At 35.7% G+C, this 20699-nt stretch overlaps 1 protein-coding gene across 1 annotated transcript in view; it reads left to right on the top strand.

Annotated features, from left to right (window-relative positions):
* The window catches only part of ATP2B2 (ATPase plasma membrane Ca2+ transporting 2), a 111977-nt gene that overhangs the window by 70898 nt on the left and 20380 nt on the right, over positions 1 to 20699 (top strand). Inside the window, exons 14-18 of the mRNA XM_042880542.1 lie at positions 760 to 847; positions 6857 to 6963; positions 7703 to 7894; positions 15652 to 15865; positions 18455 to 18666. Of these exons, the coding sequence (XP_042736476.1) occupies positions 760 to 847; positions 6857 to 6963; positions 7703 to 7894; positions 15652 to 15865; positions 18455 to 18666 (813 nt within the window). The remainder of the gene's footprint in view (positions 1 to 759; positions 848 to 6856; positions 6964 to 7702; positions 7895 to 15651; positions 15866 to 18454; positions 18667 to 20699) is intronic.

Here is a 20699-nt window from a genome sequence, read left to right as displayed (position 1 = left end):
AACTAAGGACAGGAAAAACAGGTTTGTTAGCTAAGAGGAGAAAGAAGTCAACTCTGCAGGCTTAAGTCTCATGGAAACGCTGAGAACCAGATACTTTCACTTTATAACACTTTATGTAATCCATCTATTACTGCATTCACTCATTCTAACAGTTTGAATAATTTCAGTCTGTTCTTCAGATTTTTAATTCCGCATATAAAAGACAGATTATTGAAGCCAGCTTAAAAAAGGTGAACTCTATGCTGTGTCTTAGAATCCATTGTGAGGACAGGCATTTAATCCTTACATTGACTGAAGGAATCCTGGGAGCATGAGGATATGCTGCAGGTTTGTCCTAGTTGCTCCTGTGGTATAACTGAGAAAATTCTGCCATTACTGATGACAAAATGAAGAACTTGGATTATAATGCAGAATAAAACAACCCGTTTCAAATTGTAAATTGTAAGCTGTTTGATCGGCTTTGAGGAACTGTACTATCCTACAGTCATGTTTCTGAGTGGGACTATGTGCGAAGAGCATAAGAAAGGCAGATAAAATACAGTGGCAAAATTGACCTATGTTAACCAGTAAAGGACTTTCAGTAGTACAAAAAATGACTTTTTTGGTCTTGCTGCCATTGATGTCTGCTGTAATTTTTCTGTGCTTCTGGAGAACAGATCTTAGTGAAATGAATCCTCTGCTGCTTGGACACAAGTGTATTTTGCATTTTTCTAACTACAGACTAACAGTTACCTTGTTGTTTTTGTTACTGTTTTCCAGATTGAGCAAGAGCGGATTGACAAAATCTGGCCAAAGCTTCGAGTACTTGCTCGGTCGTCTCCCACGGACAAACATACTTTGGTCAAAGGTGAGTGAGACCACCTTCATATGTGAGCATGTATGTAAAGTAATGGCAAAGTTATTGGAGAAGGCTCAGTACATCTTTTGCATTGTAAAAATATTACTGTTAAACTGCATCTGAGCTATCTTTAATTACAAATCACTGCTCTATTCACAGTGCAAGAAAACTTTCTTGGTAAATAAGTCCCTTGTGCTTGCATTCTACCTCAACTTTCAAAAGGAAAACAAAAAGAAACTCATTGGCAGGAATAGCAGAAGTATCAGTCAGCATAAGTCAAGTATTAACTTATTTGCCCTGCAAATTTTTAATTGGACTAGAATGAGGCTCTGGCTGGGAATGGAAAGTGTGTTTTTGCTGGCTAGAAAAATATTGTTGAAAAATGAGTAATTTTTCTTATTACAATAGTAATTTTCTTATTACAATATTAGTTTTCAAAAATCATGTAACTAGGCATAGACTGAGTGTTACACCTATTTCAAGGCAGTTCCATTTTCCTGTAGACTCCTTAATTGTGTGCTCTGCATAGGTTTCCTTTAAATTTCCATGTGTTTTTAGAATCTGTTTTTGTCCTATAAAAACTGTACCATAGAAACCATGCTGTCTCACCATGCCGTTTGCAGATGGATGCCTCTTTAAAAGGGGAATTTATTTGTATCATTCTTTACAAAACCTTTTTCAAATCTCACATTTAGTGCTGGCTTGACATTTTATTCTTTTGACCTTTGATCTCACAATCAAAAGCTTAGTAAGTCAGAAAATTTCTGATCAGGAAGTTTTTGTGGGTGGCCACAAAAAGATCTTTCAGCTGTCTTGACTGCTTAAAGAATTCAGATTTAGGTAGAAAATCATTCCTGGCTCTCTCCTTTTGGTATGCCAAAGTTGTCTCGAAATGACTCCTTATGTGACTGATTACAGACGATCTGGATGTAGTTTTTTTAAAATGCCTGAACGACTTCAGAGCCAATGTTCCCTGGAGAATTTGAAGACTGGATCAGTTGGGCTCTGAGGTTGGGACTAGTGTACATGAAGAACTCAAGAAGCACAGTTCATTCAGAAGTACCAGGATCAGTGTAAGCTCTGGCATAGCACAAAAGATGAGGCAGCTGAAAACAGACTGCTGTTATTCACATTCTTGACACACTGTTGAGACCAGTGGTCTCCAAAGTGAGGTGCAAGACAGTCCACTGGGATGCAGTAAGAAAATATTTATCATTTATAAACAAAATCTCATTTTTGAACTAATTTTATTTCATCTCTATCTTATCCTTTTCAATTTGTATTTTGTGTTATTTTTTTTAATGTGACTAACATATTAGTATAGTAGTATGAATGCAATTTATAAATAATATGTATATTTTGGGGGCATTTGCTCAAAATTTTACTGATAGTCATTCACAATCAAAAGTTTGGAGATGGTGGGTTTGGACAACATTATTACTAGTTCTGCATCTCAGAATTCAAACAGCACAAAGTTAGCTGCCCTTCTGCATACGATGTAGTGTCTTGTAGCTCTTGTAGGGCATGACTTGTAAAGCCTATTATAGCTTTATTTGTTCCAGAAGCATACAGCAATTTATGCTTCATTGAGTTGATTAAAAAAGTCCCCTGGAAGTACTCATTTGAATCATGTAGGATTTTCCCTGAAGAGGAAAACAGAGCCTTTGCCAGAGAAAAAGAAATCAATGAAAGCTGAAGAAAAATAAGCAACAAATTATTGATATTCTATAGCATATGTACTTTGACAATCCAAAATATATTTACTGCTGCTGAATATAACAAATACAATTAATGTTGCTAAGGTATGACAAAGTCAAATGATAGACCAATTAAATACCAAACAATGTTCAAGAACAAGCCTATGGAAATCATGATGGAATTTTTTGGATGGCAATACTCTAAGGGCCATTAAAAGTTACAAGAAACTATTTAAATGTTCTCTAGTTTTGAGCTTCTTGTTAAAATGTTATATTTTTCTCAGACACTTGAGGGATCAAGAGGATTTTCTTTTCTTTGATGTATTCTAGCTGCTTTAGGGTAAAAACACACATCACAAAATAAACTTTTTTTATATTTAATTTTTAATGACATAGGGCTGCTGGAGGGAAATTTTTTTTTCTTCTGTAACGCAGTGCAGTCTCACCCAGCAAAAGGATTCTTTTTCTTTTACATTTCTGTTTTTACTATTGCTGAGGGACTAGAGAAACACATGGCTCAGCATTTAAGGCTGGGCAGAGCGTGTTCTCTCAAATATTTATGTATTTGAAGTAGAGATGGATTGAAAAAAAATGTCAAAGTGATTTAGCATCACAAAGTGTTTCAGTGAAACAAAAAGAGTTCACTTAGATGTCTCAATCCAGTTGAAATGCAGTCTCTTATTGACTTCATGAAGTCAGTTGGTATGATTTCAAATTATTGTTTACCTTAAAATATAGCAATACAAATGCTTGTTATCTATAGTGATGTGTCATTATATTACTGAAATATTTCAAAATTGTCATATTTGTTTCTAAAACAGTAAAAAGAAGCAGCTTGTTACTGATGGAAACAGCATCCTCATCTTATCAGAAAATGCAGAAGATAAAATAGTCAGCTTACAAGTTAAAGAAACTGTGTTTTCCAGTATGTTTAAATTTGGTTGAGATTATTTTTCCATGATACTAAAAACAGCTGTTCTCTTTCTTTGTAAGATTAGAAAGCAGAAAAGAAACTTTAGAAGAAGTTTTTGTAATTATTACCTTTAATTACTAAAATATTCCAAATATTCTTCCTTGTGACAGTATTATTGTACCGCTGACCTCGTTAGTACAGACATGCCATGACACTAGGTAAATTAATTAAAAATAAATGTATCAACTGAAGTTCTGAACTTCAGTCTTCTATATATTAGTCTTCTAACTGAAATGTAAAGGTACCTGCTCAGAACAAAAATCCCACGTTTGTGCCATATTTTTCCCTGATTTTCTACTATCATGATCTTTGCAGAACAGTATTCACTTAACACTTACCAATGCTGTCTGCAATGTTATTTTAAACATTTTCACGTTAACCTTTGAAGTTCTATCATGCAAGTAGGTAAGCATTAAGTGAATTTAAATTATCTCCTTCAGTCAGATTTTCTAAATTCTTGTTAGATGAACATGAGGTTTGAGAAGTGTAAAACATGAATCTCAACAGAACAAGCCTATGAAAATGTATTACCACATCTGTCTTTATTTGGCTTGTCAAAGAAAGATAAATATGATTAAGTGTATGGGATGATCAGCTTTCCTGCATCAGTAGCACCTGAACTTGAATGCTTACAGCTGTGTATGCAGCGCTGGTATCTTTCATAGCACATTTGTATTGTACATACAGTGCTCCTCTTGGCTATACACAGTTGTTTTAAAAAAACAAAAACATGATTTTTTCCCTCATCAGAAACAAGTTGCTTTCTCTGGCAAATTAATGTCTTAAAGAAGGTTCATGTCTGCGTCCCAAATTTTCATAGCATCAGTGGAATCAGTATCTGGAACCGACTGTAATGTTATGCTCTAGGTATGTTCCTGTGGGTGCTGAACAAAATTCATTTTGGCAGAGAAAAATTGTAGTTGAACAGCTTAAGAGGAGAGCACAGATCAGTGAAACAGTAAGGGCTGTTTTGAGATAAATCTTTGCCAAACCTTATGAATTCCCCTGACATGCCTTGCAAAAGGTGGTTGATCGAAATAATGTATGCAAGCATTTAACTGGAGTACAGCAGTTTATTTTGTACAATTTACCTGACTGTTAGGCTTGAGAAATTAATACTGATTTTCATTTTTGTCCATTATGACTGAGTGGAAATGGGCACTCTGTGATTGGCAATCTGTCAGATCCTACCCTCATTTGAACTTCTCACTGATCAATACAGCAGTAGTTCTCCACAGCTCAAGTAAAATGCCCTTCCCTGGCATCCCTCTTTTGTGTCTGTATACCTTTTGTAAAATCTGTATTAGGATATTACTTGATACTAAAGAAAACTTCTGAGATGAAATTGTAAAAATATATCACAACTATTAACAAAATGACATCAAAAGAAAGGAAAAAAAAAGAGCTCAACAGTACAGCGATGTGAGGAAGGAAGGAGTAAAGGAACATTTAAAATAACATTGAGAAGTCAAGGAGCATGGCTATAGCTATGAATAGCAAAGGTGAATCTTCTGAATCCTAAACAATTGCTGCTGCTTCATTTTAGAAATTTGTCTGATCTACAGAGAAGTTCCTCAAAGACCTTCTCTCTGCCAATAGCACTACAGACTTTTATTCCATACATACATGGTTCTGATGGTTCTGTGTTGCTGAGATGGTTACCATCAGCATCTCAGCCACTATCTGCAAGAACAACATTTTATCTGTCTTTCCGTGACTGCTGATTATACCGTTCTGTGCTCTGGAGAGTGTTTGGCTCATCCCAGCTGCATAGTTTGCTTTTATGGATAAAAATGGGCAGCTGAGTAGTGTAATCGTTGACATTTGGCCACTACTTATATCCATTAGGAAGTCATTTCCTGAAAACCCTTGAGCTTCATGAAGGCTGCGCTCCCATTTGGAATCTAATCATGAGAAGATGCACTCTACCTGTTTGGAGCAGTTAATAGCACAAAGTGTCGTAGTATTAATTAATTTCTTTAGAAGCTCAAGCTATTAATTTAAAACCAAAGAGCAAATTGATTGCAAGAGGAAAGACAAGATACTTTTTAACAGTAATGTCAGCTGTTGTTCCTGTTTGTTTAGTTATACCAAATCACCCCAACAAACTGAAAGCTCTCATTCTAATATGTTATCAGAATAATACGGCATTTATTTGAGTTCATAGTGCCAGTGGAAAGCGAATGCTCTTTTTACAATTTTTCTTAAGACTGAAAAATGCAGGACACTTACTGCTTCCATACTGCACTGCAATCTTCTGCGTGTCTGATAAGGCTTAACTTTGCCAAGAGGTTGCTATTGCTCTGTAATCTGCAATTTCCTATTTCTGGATGGTTATCTGATATGGGAATTATTTTTTTTCCCAGAGTAGCTGAAAGCTTTTCACACTGGATAGGTTTTGATAATTGTTTTTAGAGTATATGGTATGGCTTTGTGCAAAATATTTTAGCAAAAGAAATGTCATTTTCCCCTCCCCCCATGTTACCTACACAGAAATCCTGTATTCTCAATAAATTAACAGATGGACTCTAATGTGGAAATAAAAGCATGCGCAGAGAATTATTCCCATCCTCTTAAAATGCTGAGCTGCTTCTGTGACTGTAGAAGTATTAAATCTTTCTGCATAAGTAGAAAATAGTTTTGTTTTTGGCAATTAGGTGAAAATTCACCAACTGCTTTTAGTGTTTTCAATTTGAGATAATTTGTCAAAGGAAAGTGGGAATTATTTTATTATGACTATTTATTAGAATGTTTGGGTTCAGAATTCATAGAATTATTTTATATCTTGTCAATTCATTGTCAAACATCTTTCTGTTAAAAAGGTCATTTGGTTCCAGCTGGATAAAATTAATGACATTTGTTATCTTTAGGTTATACTCACTACTGATTGCCAGAAGGCATCTCAGCCAAACAGGCAATACAGTTAAAACCAAGTTCAGGAAAACTTTTAACATGATCTTAAATCTTCAGCAAAAAAATTCCACTGAAGTTTAGTCAAGAGATGGACTGAAACAGATTTATTGTGATACATAACTATGAATAATAGAAACCTTCCAGAAGAATAGAATGAGCTGACCATATATCCTTTGATGTCTGTGCAAATTTTGTTGTTTTTTTTGATGGTTCTGGATATTTCCATAAAACTTCTAACAGGGATATTGAATATAATATAATATTGATCACGTCTTTCATCATTATTTTCCTTAGAAATCAACTATTAATCTCTGTAAGATTCATGCAATCTGTGTTACACAGGCACTGCTTGGAAATACCAGGGAAGTTTTATCTTGCTACCTATTTTTTATATATATATATGTATGCATACACAGACATATACATTTTTTGCAGGTATTATTGACAGCACACAGGTGGAGCAGAGGCAGGTTGTAGCTGTGACTGGTGATGGAACCAATGATGGACCAGCACTTAAGAAAGCCGATGTTGGCTTTGCAATGGTATAATCTTGAGCTTATTTATTAATATTTGTGTCATTATAAATCTGCTGTAAGAAGTTTTTCATTATTGAAGTGTTGAGAAGGATAATAAATGAAGCAACACATTGGAAGGGATGGGTTGCGTTCCTTCAGAATCCTTTAATTCCGTATAATAGATTGTCTTGCTTATTTTCATACTTAATCAATATTTTGCAGATTGACTAAGTAGAATCCAATGCCTGAACAGAAAAATGAACTTAATGTTCTTCCTAGAAGTGCAGTACCCATTTGCATTGCTAAAATCCAGTGCTACATGTAAACATGTCCTCCCAACATACTGTGACTCTGAGCATATATGAATAGAGAATACGTATTAAGATACGTAATTCTATTTTTATCATTTCTGTTCAAATATACTGATAGAATATTCTCAGTGATTAAAAAAAATGCCACACAAGAACAACTCAAAAGTTAACTAGTCAAGAAGCTGATGCTACACAGCATTCAGCAGTATCATGATAGGAATTCCAATGCTTTCTGTCAATGCATTGGATAGTGCTTTTCTGCTTTTCTGCTTCTTTATTCACCTTCAAAAATAGATTCAGTTAGCCAACATCCTAGCGAGTGTGAAGTGCAGAATATACTCAGCATCACTGCTACGGTGCAGGGTAACTCTATGTAACTATGACCTTGAGTATGCAGAGGTTTATGTTCTGTCCATGTACTTCCCGGCAATTTTATTCCCAATTATTTTTTCCAGGGCATTGCTGGAACAGATGTTGCAAAGGAGGCCTCAGATATCATCCTAACAGATGACAATTTCAGTAGCATCGTGAAGGCTGTAATGTGGGGACGTAATGTGTATGACAGTATCTCCAAATTCCTGCAGTTCCAGCTCACTGTTAACATTGTGGCTGTGATAGTGGCTTTCACTGGAGCATGCATTACCCAGGTAAGGATAACTTCAGCATTACTAAAAGCATGAGGCCAAATCCTATTAAGCTACATCTTTTCTTAACTGAAGATGAAGGTGATTTACATTTAATTCTTACTTTGTACAACACAAGCATTCTTTCTGAAGTTCTTCTGAAAATTAAGGATTTACTTAGGATCAAATTGGTGAGTGTTAAATAGCTGTTGACGAAAGGAAGTGAGCAAATCCATCTTATCTAGGAAGTAAATTCCTCCCTTTTTTTGGCTGCATATTGCTGCTGTGACTGAGCCTGTGATGAAAGAGCAGAAAGTGCCAAGAATTGGAAGAAGTGACTTTGTTTTTCCTTTCAGAATATTCAAATAATAATAAGTATATGTTTAATGACAGATTATGAAATGAGACTATTATTTTCAAGATAGCAGTACACAGAAGTAATCCCAGCAGGGGAACATTTTGACTGATAAAACAATTGTTTTGTAGCTTTCAGGCAAGTCCTTTTAATTTTAGGTGCAAATAACAAGCCAATTAAATGATGCCCACAGTTAGAATTGGATCCCCTTTTCTCCCTCCACACTAATCTCTTATTGTAGTCTTGCTGCACATGCAACACGTTTTGGTCGTTTACAAAAGCATACCATGTTTTTTCCTACAAGTTACTATTTCTTAATTAATATTTTTTTTCTTTTACTTGTCAAGAATTTGTAGTATTTATAATGGAAGTTCATCCTCCATTAAAAAATAGAAAACCAGTAGTTTATTAATGCTATTACTCCCCCAAATGTAAATAAACATGCATTTCAGATGCTGCAGAGAAATACTGTTAGAAAAAGCTTCTTCTGGTTGAGATGCACTGATGCTTCTGTGTGCATCATGCAGCCACATGTACCTGTTTCAGCAGGTAAATTCCACCTCATGCACACCTGAGCAGAACAATGAATAAGTTATTAGCTCTGCTCTGGGGTAAACTTACACTGCAATCATGGAATTAATCCTTGAAACCAGAAACTCATGTACCTTTATGAAACCATGAGGTCAAACTTCTCCTAAGCCTTGACAGACATTTAGAGGCCGTATCTGAGCTGTGTGTGAGCAGTCTCCCAGTTCCCAGCTTCTGCTAGCGCACCGCAGCAGCTGAGTGGGTGCAACTGTTGTCATTTATCTCCTCTGAACTAATTAAGCATTAGAGCTAGGGCTGAAATTCTTAGAGAAATCAGAAATTGGTTTTAGAAGCAAGCAGCAGTGATCCTAATATATGAAATAAGTATTTTTACTCTGTGCAAAAGAAGCACTAAAACCTCAATTTATTGATTTTCTGAGAAGTAAAAAACGACAAGGTACTAAGTGCTAGTTGCCTACCATGCTGCCTCCATGTCTTCCTGATGCCTTGTTGTCACAACTGAGCCTATGACTAAGACAGAAGTCTGAAACTTCATTTTCCCATGGAAAATAATCACAAGCACACTGAGAAAACATTCAGCTGTAAAGTGCTTTTTACTGACAACAGAATTTACATGAATAAGTAATAAAGATGTGGAAGGTAAACCTTTCCAGATTTCAACAATTGTACTAAATAATATACAAAAAAAGGGCTAATAGCAACACGGTAAGAGTACCAGAATTGAACTGAGGGGACTGATTCCTTTTGAGCCCTTGTTTTGCAGACATTCAATCAGAATTGACACACATTTATGTCAGGCAATTTTTTTTTTTTTTTTTTGTTACTGTCCGCTGATTTTTCATTGCTTTCTGAAAGCACCAGAAAAAATTAACTCTAGTTGTTAAGTAAAAAATTTCTATTTCATTCTCGAAGAGGTAAACATTATTGAATCAGTGCAAAGACTATTCTACATTGAGGTCTTGTGTAGCATTTGATCAATTCAGGCACGTTCCCCTTTCTATTTCCAGAGCTTTTTTCATCCTTTGGATCATTCTATCAGCTTCCAAAAGGATCTGGATCAGGCCCAGTGTGTTCGTATTAACCCCATGGTCTCTAACACAATCACTGAGACTGTCAGGTTCACAGTTTCTGTTGATGGTTTTTTCTAATGTGCAGCTCCTAGAATTTGTGTATTTCTGCACAAAGAGATTCTTATGTAATTCATTAATTTGGCAGTAAAAACATAAATATTCTGTAAAGGAAGAGATCTGAAAGGAGCTAAAATTGAAACTAGGAAAAAGGCAGCAGTTATTTCCACTGTGGTTCTGTTTACACTGAACTGGCTGACTGCTGATAATCTCAAGCAGCTCTCATTTCAATCTCATTCAGCAAGGATCTTGCCTTACGAATGAACATTATTACGTTAGGCTTTGACTCAAAGATTCTAGGCAGTGAAAGGGCATTATGTTTGTTTGGCTCATAAGCTCTACTAAAAATTACACTTGGGAACATACTGCACTCTCTTGTTGCTATGATAATAGCTCTAGCACAGAATGCATGAATGTACTGAAAAATCATACAGTAGGCTAGGTGTGCATGGATAGAAGTCTGCAAAACTGTGCACAGGTTTTTAATTATTATTTTGACTGAATCAATTAAGTTCTTAATAAACAAAGCTGAAATCCAGAGTTTCCAAAAAGCAGCACAGCTTTCTATGACCTTCAAAATGAACGTAGATTGAAATTTACTTTGCTTTCAGGTAGTCGATTTGGCTTTGTTTGACACACACAATTTAATTTTAGTCCATGACTAATATTCAGGTTAATGAGTATTACCCAGCCTACCCTTTTGGTGGTTTTATCAAATTTAGAATGAGAAAATTTCAATTTAAGGGGCAATGTTTATTTCATGCTTCTTAATGTTACCTCTCAGAAAAGGTTTTCTGTAGTTCAGAAACAGCACACTGAATGCATTAAGCTTCTTTTACGCTTACGACTTTTTGATGTTGTTTTTTTGCAGAGAGTGTCTACTATGTTTCTTCTTTGTGCTCCTTTGTTGCTGCAATAGTTTAACTCAGTATCCAACAACTATAGGATACTTAATGCTATTCCAATTTTAGAGAGGAATTACAAAGGAGAAGCATTTGGCTATTGAAGAATTTATTATGCAGGCTAAATAGGACTAATGGAAATGGTCGTTTGTTATCCTATGTCATCAGTCCCAGTGTGAAGTTAAGTAAAGAAAGCAGGAATCACGTCCTAAGTGACTGCTGCCAAAGTGATGCTGCCCCTCAGAGTGATCTAGATTAGCCTGTGCCCTGCATCAGCTTACAGCACCTTGATCTATGAGAGTTCTGTTAGTGAAACTTTGTGTTGTGGTTCTGTAAATGCTTTGAAACGTGGGTCATACAAGAAAACCCAACTTCACAAAGTCTCTGATTAAAAGTTGAATCTAGATCACTCAGTCTATGGCTGCACACTTGTCCATTGTGTACACAGCAGCCAGCAATGGTCAGTGCAGTTTCCATGGCACAGTACAGCTGAGACAGATTAATTCACCTAATCTTTCAAGTAATCTAATTAATTTACCTCTTGCTTCCTTCTTTGTGTATGATCCAGTGCATGCTTTTAAAGCGGTGAGGGTATGACCATCCTGAACAGTTTGCATGTAATTTTTCTTTCAGTTTAGCAATTGATTTCTTTTTCACTGGACTAATGAGCTATGAACAACTGTAATCTGACTTATTTCTCTGGGTAACATCTGACTGCAGAGCCTTCAATGCAGTGAGGGTTCTTTTGGAACTCTGGAACTCTGCCTACCAATTGTGAATGCTGTACTGCAAATGAGTCATTATTACATGTCTCTGAGCATCATATAGATTTCCATATGAAATTTCATGCTGTTTCCAGTCCCCAGCATCCACAATATCAAGCAAATAATTAGGTTGTTATATTTGGAACTGTTTAAAAAAAAAAAAAAAAAAAAAAAAAGACTATGTACAATATAAGAATTTAAATTGTAGTTCAGTCAAATGGAAACATTTTTTACTGGAAGTATTAAGCTAACAAATCTACATCTGTGCAAAATTTTATCTCCACTTCCAACTGTTGTGGAAATGTAATTATTCCAATAGGTTGCATTAAAGAAAGATAGAACAAAGACCACATTTTAACATTTTGTATTCAAGTTATTATTCTCGTACTAAAGAAAGACTTAATTTTTTAAAAGGACATGTTTGGAAAATTAAATGCTAATTAAAAAGCACTTCAGCAATGAACTGCTGCATGAATCACCTACTGTTTTTACAGACCTTATTAAAAAAAGGGAAGGATATATATTTACATCTGTAAGACAGTAATTAACATGGTTTACTGCAGAACTGTATTTGACAAAACGTGAAATAATACCACTGGAAAATTGGAAAAAAAAGCTATAACATATTGCAATCTTTTCAGAAGGCACAGAACCATTGGCCACTTCCATTCAGTTATCAGACAGTGTGATCTAGCAGTGCTGGCAAAGGTTTTATTTTTACATCTATGTATACAAACTACCAGACACACTTGTTTTTATGAATGGATACATGTGTACTCTGACAAGTAGAAATAAAGGGGTAAGGGTAAAAATACCTTTTCATTCCCACGCAGCTTGTCATCTAAATCAAAAGTAACAAGCGCTAACATTTTAGAGACTCTGCATGTCACAAAAGATTTACAGTTTATTTCCAGCCTTTTGTGATTTGTACTTTTAAGTGTTTCCAAAATGAAGTGTAACATCACTTGACTTAAGGGACATTTTCCTTTTACCTCTAGGCCAATGCTAACCTATTCCAAGGTCAAGTGGAAAGAAATTTGACAAATAAGTCATGATTTTGGGAGCTTTGCAGTTTGAGAAACTTCCATCCCCATAGTTTTAAGAAGAATTCATTGCTAGCAAGTCAGGGGCTAAAATGCAGCAAAAATGACATTGACTTTGCCTTCCACTTTTACAGCACAAGTGAATAAAATCTGTAACGAAAGAGTAAGCTCCTTAGCTGATAGCTATTTTCCTTAGTTTCCACCAACTAATCAGAAATCAGGTGGAGTTGCAGTGGAAATTTAATTCCACCTCCTGCCCAGACTAATGTGTATTTAATGTTTTGGCTTCAGCTTAGAATGAGCTTTCACACTTGACTGAACAGTGTAGCACTGCCTATAATAGATAATTATTAGAGGCACCATAGCCACCCAAGGTGATTGGCAGTGCGAAATGGTGAGAACGTGTTGATGCCAAAACTGATGACTGCCAACTACAGTTGTGTGATTTAGAGATTGAAAGAATCTGAGTTTTTGTTGTGCTAGAAATATGTCAGGCGTTGATAGAAATCTGATCATTTGACTCTATTTATTAAGCACAACAGACAAATTCCGTTTTTGCTGACATTGATGTCAGCACACAAAGTAGCAAATTCAGCTTCTATAGCACCTCAATGTAGGGAATGTTTCTTGAGAAAACTCAGTCAAAACTACAAAGACAAAAATATGACAGTTCTTCAGGAGAAAACACGTTTTCTCTTTTCTCCATATACTGGCTAGGATCTATGAGCCCTGGCGACTAACAACTTTTGCTACCCTTGCAGCTGAACCATTAGTATGAATTACAATAAATGAAGTCTCATTGAGTGGTTTTAGATTTATACCTTCTAAGATGGAGATGTTTCCTCTTTCTGCAGCTGCATGTCAAATGGATGAACTGAATCTCCAGATAAGCCCAGTTAATGCAACCCATGACCAAGAGGTCAAGAATCTATTAATGATAATCCTCCACCCATCCTTAGTGTACCCAACCTGTAGGACTGAAAGAGCAGGTTGCTCTTCTCCATCCCTATGAAAACACTGAAAAAGAACGTGCGTTTTTTTTAGCGTGTCAAAATATATTTAATTATAAGGCTCTTAAGAATATTTTTCAAGACAAAATAATACTTTAACTCAGGAGAGTTGGAATATAAGCCAGATCCAGAACAGACCTGATCGTTTACCTATTCTTCATGCATTTTTGGGATACTAAATGGATATTGGCACTCATAATTTGATCACATTTCATTAAAAATGAATCACAGAATCATAGAATCACTAAGGTTGAAGAAGACCTCCAAGATCATCTAGTCCAACTGTTTACCTGCCACCAGTATTTCCCACTAAACAATGTCCCTTAGTACCACATCTTAGCATTTCTCAAACACCTGCAGCGATGGAGATTCGACCACTTCCATGGGCAGCACATTCTGGCACCTGACCACAATGTCTGAGAATAAATTTTGGAGAATAAATCTAACCTGAATCTCTCCTGGTGCAGCTTGAAGCCATCCCCTCTAGTCTTATTGCTAGTTACATGGGATAAGATTCTTACCACCACCTTGCCACAACACCTCCCTTCAGGCAGTTATAGAGAGTGATAAGGTCTCCCCTGAGCCTCCTCTTTTCCAGAGTGAACAATCCCAGCTCCTTCAGCCACTCCTCGTAAAGCCTGTGCTTCAGACCCCTCACCAGCTTAGCTGCCCTTCTCTGAACACACTCCAGGCCTCCATGTCTTTCTTGCTGTGAGGGGAATATTTTTCTTTGAGGAAAAGAGCAGAGCTCATAAAACTTTTTTATTTGCTGTTTCATACATATCTTTGTTTCAATACTGAATGACGGTGAAGTTCTCATAAAAACAGTGCCCCGATCTTCAGACTGTCACACTGTATACTAACTCCCTTCTACTATCAAATTTGTCACATTGGTATCTTACTGCTTTGGGATTTTGTGGGGCTTCCACGAAAAGGTTCTATTTGAAAGAGAATGCATGTTTTACTAATGCTGCCTATTTTGTATTCGGTCTAAAGGCATAGGAAGTTGTTAAAAAAACAACAAAAACAAACAAGTAAAAAAACCCGTAACAACAAACTTGTTTTTTCCTGATTGGACTCTTGGAAGCAATTGCAGCAATCTATCACTACAGCTGACCAAATGAATTAAAAATCACTTCTGTATAATAGCCATCCACGTTTTCTCCTAAGATCAGTGTTATTTATTATTTTTTTAAATGTAAGGTAAAGTCCTCTATAATCAGACCTTAGACACTTTCTGTCTTGAATTAAATGAGGAAAGAGCTCCTTCTAGCGGCTGGCAATCTGATTCAGAAATAGATGCTTTATTCTGACAAGAAGCAAGTTCCATATTTTCTAATCTGCTATCCAGTTACTCAACAGATTAATCAGGATTGAAAATCTGAAGCATTTTAATGAGCGTCTGGATATTTTTTTTAAATTCAAATATCAGGTGTTTTCACCATGAATGTTTTTAAGAAGTCTTATTTATGTACGACATGTCTTAAAACGTCTTAGCCATCGCTTCCTCATTTTTTAACAATTTCTAGCTGATTCCAAAAATGGGTGCTGTTTTTGTACAGGTGAAAGCTGCAAGTAATGAACCATTACTTTTTAAATTGCTTCAGCATGATTTTTCTTCCAGGAAAAAAGCTATATTTGTGTTATGCAGTTACATAAACTCAGTTACAATATGAAGCATGTACTTCATTGTGTGTTGAAGTACAGACAGCATTATGAAATGTATTATGAATTACTGTTACACTTTATAAAAACTGTGTGATTGTAAATACTGGTGATTGAAATAACTTGAAAAAACATAAATTGGAATCATTTATTTCTGCTCTGATCACTGTTTCCTGTGATTCTGATCTTGTCTGAGCAATGAAAGAACAGACATAGTAAGATAAACCACAGGTCCATGTATTTTAGTATCTTGTCTTCAACACTTCTTGCAGTTGCAGTTGCAAAGGAGGAAATGAAATCACAGTAAATGACCTGACAAAAATTATTTTTTAAGGAAATAAGTAACTTTATAATTTGTCTCCACAGGACTCTCCTCTAAAAGCTGTACAGATGCTGTGGGTCAATCTAATTATGGACACTTTTGCCTCACTTGCTCTGGCCACTGAACCTCCAACAGAAGCTCTATTGCTAAGAAAGCCATATGGCAGGAACAAACCTCTTATATCCCGTACCATGATGAAGAACATTCTGGGCCATGCTGTCTACCAGCTTACTCTAATATTTACACTTCTTTTTGTTGGTAAGAAAGTCAGGCTTGCTGCATGGTTTAGAGGCACCTAGACCACATAGAGCCAGGTGTCAGAAGGCTTTAAATGTAACCACTCGACACACATACACATTGTTAGGCAGCTAACAGGACTGGACTGTGTAAGGGGATTAGGAACATAAGGGGAGACCCAACAGAGGAATTCAGCCACTTCACCTTGAGAGGGCTGTTTTGCCTACTAACAAAATGAAGATTGGAGATAATTTCATTTTAAAATGTAACTTGGAAGGTTACATTTTAATTGGAGTATCTAGTCCGCTCCTCCTACCTTGGATTTTGAAACTTGTTATCAAAAGCAACAAAAATCAAGACTCATTTTACCAGTATTTTGAGAGGCTGCAATCAGGGAACAAAATGTAATTCAAGAAATAATATTGTTCTTAATATTACAGATAAGCAAGTAATCAGAATTAGGTGGTAAAAATAACAAGCTGTTATGGCATTTAATTTGAAAACGAATATTAAGGGAGAAAGAATTTATCTATTTTCTTATTTCCATCCTGGACTCTTTTTCAGGCATTACTAGAAGTGGATGTTTTTGTATTTGCAAGTGAGAGAGGAAGGAGGAGGAGTGTTTCTTGCTGCAGAGAAGTGCAGGCATTAACAACAGACTGCTACTGCTCTGCAACAATGAGTGAAATCGCCCGCAGGGCTGATAGTTTTATCAATAGATATTTTGTTCTTGACAATACGTCACTGCAGTTAAATGGCACGTGTTGTTTTTCACATGTTTTATCATTACGTACAGAGTTTCCTAAAAGCTATACGTTTAAATTTATGGCTTTGAAAATTTTAGGAGTTTTTTGAACTTTGTTTTGAAAGCCTTGCTCCATCTTAGCTCAAACTGACAGTTTATGTCACCTCAACTGAGGTGGTGGTGATGGCCTGCTTACAATAGAGCTATTTGAATCAAAATAATTGCCAGGTTTTGGAGACAGATGCTTCCTAATATTATGATAGGCTTTTTTTTGAGGAGTGTTATTGCTTAAAATACTTTATAGTGAACCTTGATGAAAAGAAAACCAGGCTTTCCTCACCCAATCCAAATTATTTTTGTGTCTCTTGTAAACCTGTAACTAATTTTCTCAGAAGCCCAGGAAGTACAGCCTTTTCCTTTCTGATTTTGAGAAGTGTCACTTTTACAGTGAGATGTTCTAAATACAGATTCTAGTGAGATTTCAGATTTCTGTTTTGATCAACTGCATCTTTTTGCAGCAGCATCCTTTGCTATGCCATTTAAGTGACACAGTGCAATAAATGACTTAAGGATAGGTACTCTCACTCTCACAGCTATTTGTATGTTTGTGTGTGCACTGAATGAAACCAAATAGGTGTAATGACTTTTTGTGTGTGTATAAGATAAAATACTGTAATGTTTCTGCCATTATTTTTTCCTTTATATGTATTAAGAAGAGTGTTTTCCAAGCCTTAGTGATCTCCTTGGAGATATGTTATCTGCTTAAAAATCTCTACTCTCTCAGAGTCCAACTTTTACGGTCTCATATTGTGTTACTAATATATTTTTTGATATAATAATATACTTTCTGTCAAAAGGCTATAAGCCAAATTCTTGCTTTAGAACCATGCTCATTATTCCCAGTGACCCCAACGTGAACTGCTCAAATATCCCAAGGCAAAATAAATCACTGTCAACTTAGCTGACAGAATTATGACGTCAAAGGGAAACCTCAGGAAACCTTTGCTTCTTACTTCAGAAATTCTGCGTATAGCACTAGTGGGATAGCAGAAAATGTTAAAGATTGATTTGCTTTTATTATTGCAACACTTGTTATGAATGTGGGTTGTAGTGTGATAACCTTTACTCTTTATTTCATTCGTTATTTACTCTTTCGTATGAAAGTCTCATTCTTACTTCAAATAAATACCTTACTCCTAACTGCGTGTTATCTGTAAACTTTTGTCAATGTGAAATGAGGTCCATTGGGTATTTTTTCAAATCTTATCTCAATTTTACTATTACTCATAAAGGATTTTATCCTCTTTATTGGTCAGATCTAAAAGTGAAAATCAAATTATCAAAATAAAGAGCAATGCCTGATGTTGTGTTTCAGAGCAGATTTAACAGGATGATGATGATCAAATCTATTTAAAATCAAGAATGCCTGTGTTTTTATCATTAATATCCATGAACACTTGTCAAGAGTCATGGCAAGCGTGCTAGCATATAGGTTAAAAACTGCTGAAGAGTGACTGCTTCTAATTCTGGTAGAAAAATGGAAACATACTGACAATGGGTCTTTAGTGCTTACTGCATCAGAAGGAACTGACTTAGAGCATTTACCACTTGGTTAGAGGAAAAATACTATGAAAACTGTGAGCTCGTATATTGAGTTATTAGAGAAAAGGTATCACTGGGGAAGCTTTCTGCTCAGGAACTTTAGATGTCTTTTGCTTTCTGGAGTGCAGAATTTTGCCTGTAGATAATAAGATGAGAAAAAAAGTAGAGCAAAGCAGGCAACTAGCTAAAGCAAACAGAAGAAATTAAAAAAAACTCCATTTGTTGTATTCTAGTGGAAACCTTTACTTTTGTCTTCTACCTAGGTGAGAAAATGTTTAAAATTGACAGTGGGAGAAATGCACCGCTCCACTCTCCTCCTTCAGAGCACTACACCATTATCTTCAACACTTTTGTCATGATGCAGCTTTTCAATGAAATCAACGCACGCAAAATCCATGGAGAGAGAAATGTCTTTGATGGCATCTTCAGAAATCCTATTTTTTGCACTATTGTACTGGGTACATTTGCTATTCAGGTAATGATTTGGTCAAAATTTAATACTACTCAAAAGAAATTTAGGTGACTTTTTCTACGCCTGTTTAATCTAAAAGATGTAGGAGGCACAGGAACTGTAAAACCACCTGGATTAATGTACTTCCTTAATCAGTATGTTTGTCTATAATGGAAAATGTTGTGTAGTCATCCTAACACAACATAAGTGTTGATCATTATCACCAAGTGAAATCTTAAATTAATCTGAAGATGTAACAATAGCTGTCATGGTTTGTTTACTTTTTAAAAGATATTATTAAATATACTAACCAATAGCAACATGGTATTTTACAATAACTCTATAGCATTAATCCATTCTTCTAAGGTTAAATGTCACTGTCAAATCCTATTTCAGGTTCTCAGTAGTGCTACTCCTTGGTAGTAATTCTTCATATCTATCTCAAAAGTTTGTTGTCCCAATCCTATGTAAACATAATTACAGAAATAGACCTTTTTCTCAACATTTGTAATTTTTATTTCATAAGACCTCTAATTCCTCCTTCTGCTTTAGTCTCCATACATTTGCTGTCTTCTATCCTGTACCTGACACAATCTGACATTACCTTTCAGACCTCACAGTTGCTGCATTCAACTACTTATATGTTTATGACACATATGACATACACATGAACTACTTATGTGACATTAGCACCAATTCTGCAATGGCATCCTGGAAACCATCAGATTTGGGGCCTTTCTCGTGAAAGGAATAAGGAGAAGAATTAGGTCATTTCAATCTGGACCACGGTAGTTTGAAAACAGAAAGGGAACCAATAAATAAATTGTTACAGTATTGTGTTGCAACAAACCATAACGTAAATTACGTGTGGGATAAAGAAAGGACACCATTGCATGGAGGTAGAATTTGATAGTGATGGTCTTCAACTGCTCAAGAACAGGGGTTTGCTAATCTGAACCAGAATGCCTCCAGAGAGGCCTGAAAAATCTTTACATTATTTGTCATGGGAATTGTTTGAGAACATTTTCCTAGTTCTAGTCATTACTGTACTCAATTTCATGCAGCTAAAGAAAAAGTGTTATCTAGCTACTAGCCACATTTCTGAATCTGTTCCTAATTTTACTCCTCCCTCCCTGATTTTCTGATAGCAGAAGTATTTCAGAACACAGTTCACAACAACAGATTCACACTCTGACAGTGAATCAAAAAGGATATAGTGGTTTAAGACTATTCAGGCTGTGACTCTCATTTGCTTTTCAGTCTTAAAGTCATGTAACTTTCCTTGGGACAATAAACAGTTACTCTATTTTTTCTTCTCTTATGGAAATATAACTTTGAATAATGTTGTTTGCTGAAGCAATGTCAGAATAGTACTTACTATTTTGTCTGTGTGTTGTTACATTTGACTGTGTGAGCCAAGCATTTTGTTCTAAGGAGAAGCTGATTAACTCCAGCAGCTTGGTCTATTTAGATGTATGTGAGAGATTGCAGAATTGTTTTTAATTTCATGCCTAAACTTACTACACTCCGTGTGTATTTATATTTTAGGCAAAATTATTAAGTATTTTTTAAGTACAAATAGCAACAAAATATTTTTCATAGATTTACTATTCCTTTTGTACTTTCTGCTGAGTAGAGGCTCACTTCAACTCTGAGCGCAGCAGTTACACTAACTGTCCTCATCCAAAACCTCTCTGAAAAAAACCGACAGCTTTGGCAAAAATTTCAAAGGAACAAAATGGAGACTCTTACAGCGTAGCATCCAAAGAGTCAGAAAATTCTTCTGAAAGCTCCACAGCAGCTTGAGAAATAAAGGGATAATTATCATTCCTCTCTTTAGAAAAGCAGCTTTTTTTATACTTTAATCCCTTTTTTCCGCTTTCAGAGTAAAATAATAAGATTTTCATATTGAAGGAAGATGGTTTAAAAGATGAAATACCCATCATAGAGCAGTTGGAAAATTCTTAATGTGAAGTTGTAACTTCTTTCAAGTTTAGCATTATATTCACATTTATTTGTCCACTTTTCCCTTACTCCAAACATTTCCTGTCCGCTGC

This window comes from Lagopus leucura, unplaced genomic scaffold, assembly GCF_019238085.1.
Source record: "Lagopus leucura isolate 7727_CA_CO unplaced genomic scaffold, USGS_WTPT01 Super-Scaffold_100026, whole genome shotgun sequence".
NCBI lineage: Eukaryota > Metazoa > Chordata > Aves > Galliformes > Phasianidae > Lagopus > Lagopus leucura.
The sequence above is the reverse complement of the archived record's forward strand: the minus strand, read 5'-3'. Positions and strand labels throughout refer to the sequence as shown.